Below are 7,150 nucleotides of genomic sequence, written 5' to 3'. Positions count from 1 at the left end.
AGATTTTTCTCCACCTGATTTTCACACTTTTGTAGGCCCATGTTATTGACACCCAGTATGTGAACCTACAGCTTTCATAAAAAACAAGTCAGGATCTTTGCTGATAATACTAACTAGATGTAATCAAGGCAAGGAGTTCTAAGCACCTGCTTGATGGGTGATTTATTGGGCAAAGATTACTGTTTGAGAGAATGGACTTCCTTACACGGAAAAGGAAGAAACAAGTAGTACTCCAAAGGACGTGCTTGTTGCTTTCTCAAAATAAAAAGACTAACAAAGGAACCTTACCAGAGCACCACAGGAAATTACTGTGCAGTCCAAGTGGAACTTTTCCCCACCCAGCTTTAAGACTAAGACACCATTCTAGCCCTAGAATATAATAGGACATTAGAAGAGAAAAGGCCACACTCTACACGCAGCAGTCTGACAAAGCATAGCACACTTTGCTCAGAGCAGAAGTTAGCAAGAGGAAGCATGACGGCAACACAGCCTATAGAGTCCACTGCTTTCTCCCACACTTCAGCTCCAAATGGAGGAAAGCGGACTACAATGCCAGACCTCTTTGGGGAAAAACATGAAAGTGGGCAGGAAAACACAGCTAGCAATTTTTTGCATCTGCTAGTAATTTAAGTAATACCAGAAGGTGCTCACATTTGCAATTGCTTCTGCCTGTTCACTGTTGTACTCACGGTACTGGCCCAGCATCTGGTCCACGTGCCTCAGGTTCCGGTTGGTATCCTTTAAGCAGAAAATGAGAGGAAACATCATTAAAACTGAAATTCAAGCAACAAATACTACATCTTCAGAAGCTCGACCACTCTGTTAAAGAATTAAGAACATAAGAGGTGCCAATGTTGGATCAGGCCAAAGGCCCATCCAGTCCAACACTCTGTATCACACAGTGGCCAGAAATACCAGTGACATCAGGAGGTCCACCAGTGGGGCCAGGACATTAGAAGCCCTCCCACTGTTGACCCCCCCCCCCCAAGCACCAAGATGACAGAGCATCACTTGCCCCTGGTCTCAAACAGTAAGCTTTGCCCAATAAATCACCCATCTGGCCCATAGTTAACTGGCCCCCAGAATTCTTCAACACACTCAAGCACAGGTTCGTCTCTGGGCTTTCTTCCTCTCCATTAATAGTTCAATATTAAGTATATGTCCGTGGTGACAATGGTTAACACAAACCACAATTTCATCTTAACACTAGGTATGGTGATGAATCCTAGAGTAAGAGTTAATCCTGGTTTGCGTTAAACATAGTTAACTCTAGTGCAGGTAACATCCAATCATGGATAATGATGATGGGGGAACCGCGTTTCAGGAAGAAGGAAGGTGGCCTGGTCCCAGTCCCTTAATTTTAGTTAAGAACTGAGTTACCTGCATTGGACCAAAAATGATAAAGGGTTAGAGAGCCCTAGGTTAGATGGGCACAGAACATAAATGCCTGTTCAAAGCCCTTCGTGTCCTTGCCCTGCCTCTATCCTCTCCATTCTGAAATTCTGATATGCCTATGAGACTTTTGCTTCTCCAGGGCTTCCATTTTAACCATCTCCACATTTCCTGCTTGCACAAATGATTCCATCTTTTCTCCCTTGCTGCCTCCAATGAATGTCATGTAATATTTTTCGCTTCTTCTCAATCCTTCTCCAAAACTGAACTTTTTCCATGAAGCCTATGGTACAGCCATTTTGTATTCCATCACTATTGAAACTCAGCTGAAGTTTCCCTACTTATTTCTGCCTCCACCTCTCTTCTCTCCTCTATGTAAAATTTTAGATTATAAACTCTTCAGGGCAAGGACGTATTGTTCTTGTATCACACGGTTCTTACTCTAGTGGGAAACTTACCCCATTTTCTTGACAATAGAATTACAGTTATCTAGAATTTTTTCCACTGTCGCTTTATGAAAACCACTTGCATTGCATGGTCAAATGTTCACTTGGTGCTTAGACAAAAGGACTGCAAATTAGTGGTTCATCTAAGACCCCCCCCCTTTCATGCATGCAGCCAGCAGCATGGGAGTCTCTTCAGTGTGGCACAATCCTGTGCTATAGTGTTTTTTTAATATGAGTAATATGGTCACAGTGGTGGGCTGAATGCATTGGGAAAGACTTGTTTGGCTTCACTATTCAGATGTTTTGACACACAGAAACAATGCTAGTATTCCTGGCTATGTGTATGTCTGATTTAAGGGTGGGTGGCCCTTCACTATTAAGCATCCCTAACTCTGAAAACTACAATTCTGAATACCAAGCTGTCTTATTTTGTGTTAAGCAAAGTCCTGGGAGTGTGTCTTAGTATTAAGATGAAATCATGGTTTGTGTTAACCATTGTCACCACTGACATATACTTAACATTGAACTATTAATGGAGAGGAAGACAGCCCAGAGAAGAACCTGTGCTTGAGATGGGAGGGAATATTCTTAAATCTTTAACCATGGCTACTGGCAAATTGATGCTGTTTCTGTGCAATGCTTTAACTGCCATTTTCTCCAGCTGTATATCTTTTTTTGAACTGAAGTGATGCTGTAACCAGTACTTTGAAAGGCAATTGCATCATATTCTTATACCACATCTGCTACTACCTTCAATTGCTTTCATAACAATTTACCTTTTTGATAATTACAGCATTTGCACTAATCATCTCAATAAGACGTCAATTGCAACCCCAAAATCACCTTCCTGAGTGTTATAGTCAATTTAGAATACAATCAGTGCATACACAAAATTAAGGTTTTTAGCTCCAAACTGTGTCAGCCTTTCCTTTTAGCTCACTTGCCCAATCTGGAGGATCCTTCCAAGTCTTCACAGCCATGTGTCAGATTTTAGCAGCTTGAATAATACAGCATCATCCACAAACTTCTCTACGAAAATCACTATGCGCCTTGATTGGAAATTATTTAGGAACGTTAAAAATACCAGTCCCGAATAGAGACCCTGTTGTGTATGTTCTTACACGAATGAAAATTGCTCATTTTATCCCTAATTTCTATTAGTTTATCCCTAATTTTTATTAGTTACTCGGTCATAAACTGATACTCTTGTTTTTTTGCAAACAGTCCAAATATGTATTGCTCCAGACATTCATCTTTCCACCAACAAATGTTTTCTTGATTGTGATTTTATTTTGAACACATCGGGAAGTACTATTTTGGTGGGAAGGTAGGACCGCAGAAATATCAAAGCTGAAATAAATAAAACTCACTTAGGACATGATATGTTTATGACATCTGTCGTAGCCTTACTTACCCTACCCTTCTACTGCATATTTACCCAGCTCCTGAGTACTGCAAGTTTTCCTACAATTTTTGCATGTAAAAATTAAAAGTGAAAAGGATTTGCTTGTGACCAAGAATTGTACTAACCACATACCCAACTCTCATGCCTTTTTTTTTTTTACAGAGTTTTGTTGTTGTCATCATCAATGGGACTTACATAAAGGTAAGTGTGCCTTCGAACTATAGGTCAAATTGATTATTTTATATCAACTGTATCTTGCATTAATAAGTACAGAAATAAGTACAGTAACCACACTGGTTTGTTCCCAAATTTACTTGATACTTTGTAAGCCACAAGCAATATTTCTCATGGACACACAACACTGCAAGCAGTTCAACTTCTTCACCAGACAGAACTGCAGCCCCTTCCTCTGACTTGTGCAAGATGCGTGAAATATGCCACATGTAGCAACCTGTAAAGTGCTTGCCAGAGTATGGATCTTCTCAGTTACATCTTCAGCACCTCGATTTCGGGTTCTACTACAAGGTGCTCTTACAGGACAGCGCCTCTCAACTCTACGATGAAAGGTGTCTGATTCACTGGACGAATCTGCCATTGGTATCTGAAGAGACAAAAATTAATCATTCTTAAAGCTTGAAATGTTAGACTACATTGGTTACCAGGGTATCACCACAATGTGGCAACACAATGAAAAACAAAACCCGGGACAGAGATATGCTGATTGGGAGTATCTAAATATCAAGCCAACCCTTGAGTTCTATGGAACCAGATAAACCAGGTGTAGCCAAAGACACTGCTAAGAAAGAACAACATCCAATGTTCAACACACACCCAATACAGGTTCTCTGTCACCATGCACACATTCGCAGGCCAAATATTTTCTCTGAATATCAGAATACCCAGTCATGTGCATATAATGCATAGCATTAAATGAATGATAATAACTACTTTACAGCCTCCATCGCATCCGCTAGCTCTCACCCAGCACAATTATTTAGGACAATTAGGTCATTAACTTCTCTTCCGGAGAGAACTCAAAATTCTAGTGATTAGCTGTGAGGCCTTTGCAAGTTTTTTTGCCAATAAAGTCTTGTCACTCTGCCACAACCTGCCTGCCAACATTGATACAGTACATGAACTGAAGACTCCTTGGCTGCCTTTGGATTCTGTATTTGACAACTTCAGTTGACTCGCTCGAGCCAACGCTGACACGATCCTTGGCGCTGTTAAGCCAACCATTTGCCTCTCAGATCCGTGTCCGTCATGGCTGGTGAAAACCTGTGATGAGGGAATAGAGGGCCCCCTGATGGACATTATCAACCTGCCTTTTAGTACAGGGGTCTACCCAGGGGGGTTAAAGGAGGCTGTAGTAATACCACTCTTAAAGAAACCATCTTTGGATCTGTCAAATCCTGCCAATAACTGCCCAGTCTTGGATTTTTCGTTTCTGGGTAAGGTAATTGAGAGAGTGGCGGCTGAGCAGCTCCAGAGTGGGATCCCATTGACAGCACACATACAACCAGTGCTCCACCAGCCCTGGAGAAGCAAAAGTCTATGTATTTATTGATATGTTTCCCAGTATGCAGGGGAGGGTAGTCTAGAAAACCAATTAATAATAATAACAACAACAACAACTTACAAAACACTTCCCACGCATAACTGAACAAGCCTTGTAACAGAGAAGAACATCAAGGTTCAACATGAACACAATGAATCATAGGGAAAGTGTTTAGATTATACAAGTTATAGTAGCCTGAACACGCTAAAGTGAAAAAGCAAACGTTCTCTGAGACTGCTACAATCCATTGCTGGAAGGAATATTTACACAGAAATATTTGAATGAACAGCCAAAAAATCCATTCTCACAGCAACCACAAGATTACTTACCTCCTTCCCCACTTTGATGTACCACTGCTGCAAAAATTAGACTTTTTATAAAAAAAAAATTCCCGGCTCTACTGTTCCTCTATTACTCCTCAAGTCTTTGGAACTTATTCAAATGAAACATAAAACAGTGTTTGTTTTTAAAGAGCACCACAATCCTGGGGCATTAGTTCCTCAAAAGAACACATTTCAATTTCATTTTGTTTCCTTAACATCTAAAGCATGTTTGTTTTCGGTTCAGTTGCCTTAACCAGACAGGTTAATCTAACTCTGCTTTTGAGAGCTATTGCTCATTCTTCCAGACTTCTTAACAGACTCAATAAGACTCAGCCATGATATCTGACTACAGTTTACATGGTACCTGTTTGTTCTGCTACTGAGTCGACATCCCAGTCTTATCTCTGAAGGGAGCCATTTCAGTACATGCAGATGCTTCTGCCACTACAAGATCCCATGAGAGACTAGTGGAGCAGAACTACAGAGGGGCGTCTTGCTCCCAAGCTGCGCCAACAGCTGCTCACATTCCAGTACAGAAGCAAACCCTATTCCCAGCTGTACCCCTAACACCATAAGCCTAAACAGAGTTTCACCTTTGTAAGCCCTTTGACTTCAGTGGACTTAGAAGGGTATAACGAAGCTTAGAATCACACTGTAAATTCCATTCACACCTTTAGCCAGCAGCACAGATATTATGTTTTCTGCCAGCCTGCTTTTTATTTGCCATAACTCTAGTGATAAGAAACCCAAACAGCAGAGAAGCACAGAAGGGAGTAAATTAAACAAAAAATGAAACCCGTGCAAAAGACAATGCTGAAATAAGCGTTTTGTTACATCTTTGCACATATCAAATGTTGCTCTAGATCTTCCAGATAGCTCCTAATTAAACACAATAGCATTTGGTTTTGGTCTTCTCACAACAGCAGAAGACACTGATGCACTGCTCGATAACATGCGGCAGAGCAATGAGAACTGGGAATAAACTCATATTGGAAGCTTGGACTAATCCTCTCTGCCCTTGATGCATTATAGAAAAGGGGCATGTGTCTTCACACACCAGACTTTGCATTCTGCTTCCACAACCTTCAAATAGTGTGAAGGGCGCTCCACTGTGATTACATTCATTTGGTCTGTGGAAGCAAAGAAACACAACGCTAACCAGCTGCTCCACCCGCAGGGCTGGAGAGACAGGCACAGATCAGGAGTCTCAATGCGTGGATGAGACAATGGTGTAGGGGGGAAAGGTTCAGGTTTGTTAGGCACTGGGATGCTTTTTGGAACAAGAGGGAGCTGTACAGGCGAGACGGCCTCCACTTGTCCCGGGAAGGAACCAGGCTGCTGGCGCTTAAAATCAAAAAGGTGGCAGAGCAGTTTTTAAACTGAATGTTGGGGGAAAGCCGACAGGAGATGAAAGGTCTCTGGTTCGGGTTGGCTCATCTCAGAGAGATGAGGGGGTACCTGTTGCTTTTCTACAGGGAGGTGGATTGAAATTGTCAACAGAGGCCATGGCTAGTGACATGGACTGCCTGACAAGGTCTCGAGATAGCAAGAGAAAGGATGCAGGCTTAACTTGTAAGGGAAATTACAGCTGTTTCTATACAAATGCTAGAAGTGTCCGAGGTAAAATGGGGGAGTTGGAGTGCTTGGTGTTGGAGGGAAAAATAGACATTGTGGGTATTTCAGAAACTTGGTGGGATGAGGAAAATCAGTGGGACACGGTGATTCCCGGTTATATATTATATCGGAAGGATGGGGGGAAGGGTTGGAGGTGGGGTGGCTCTGTATGTCAGAGAGGGTATAAAGTCTGGAAAGATTGAGAGGCTAAGTGAAGTGCATTCACTTCTGGAAGTTCTATGGGTTGAAATAGGGGGGCCAAAAGGAAACTTAACACTGGGAGTTTATTGCCCACCAGATCAAAAGATAGAGGAGGATTATAAAATGATGAATGCCTTAAAGATAGCAACTAGACAAAAACACTGTGTAATAATAGGTGATTTTAACTACCCACACATTGATTGGGTCAATA

General features: G+C 41.7%; 1 protein-coding gene across 1 annotated transcript in view; it reads right to left on the bottom strand.

Moving 5' to 3' along the window:
• CEP128 (centrosomal protein 128kDa) overlaps window positions 1-7,150 on the bottom strand; it is a 334,110-nt gene that overhangs the window by 318,924 nt on the left and 8,036 nt on the right. The window contains exons 2-3 of the mRNA XM_015427028.1: window positions 3,695-3,844; window positions 652-738 (exon numbers count right to left, since the gene is read on the bottom strand). Of these exons, the coding sequence (XP_015282514.1) occupies window positions 652-738; window positions 3,695-3,838 (231 nt within the window). The 5' untranslated portion in view covers window positions 3,839-3,844. The remainder of the gene's footprint in view (window positions 1-651; window positions 739-3,694; window positions 3,845-7,150) is intronic.

Source organism: Gekko japonicus, unplaced genomic scaffold (assembly GCF_001447785.1).
Source record: "Gekko japonicus isolate JY-2015 unplaced genomic scaffold, Gekko_japonicus_V1.1 scaffold368, whole genome shotgun sequence".
Classification (NCBI taxonomy): Eukaryota; Metazoa; Chordata; class Lepidosauria; order Squamata; family Gekkonidae; genus Gekko; species Gekko japonicus.
Note: the sequence above shows the minus strand (reverse complement) of the source record. Positions and strands in the feature narration are given on the sequence as shown.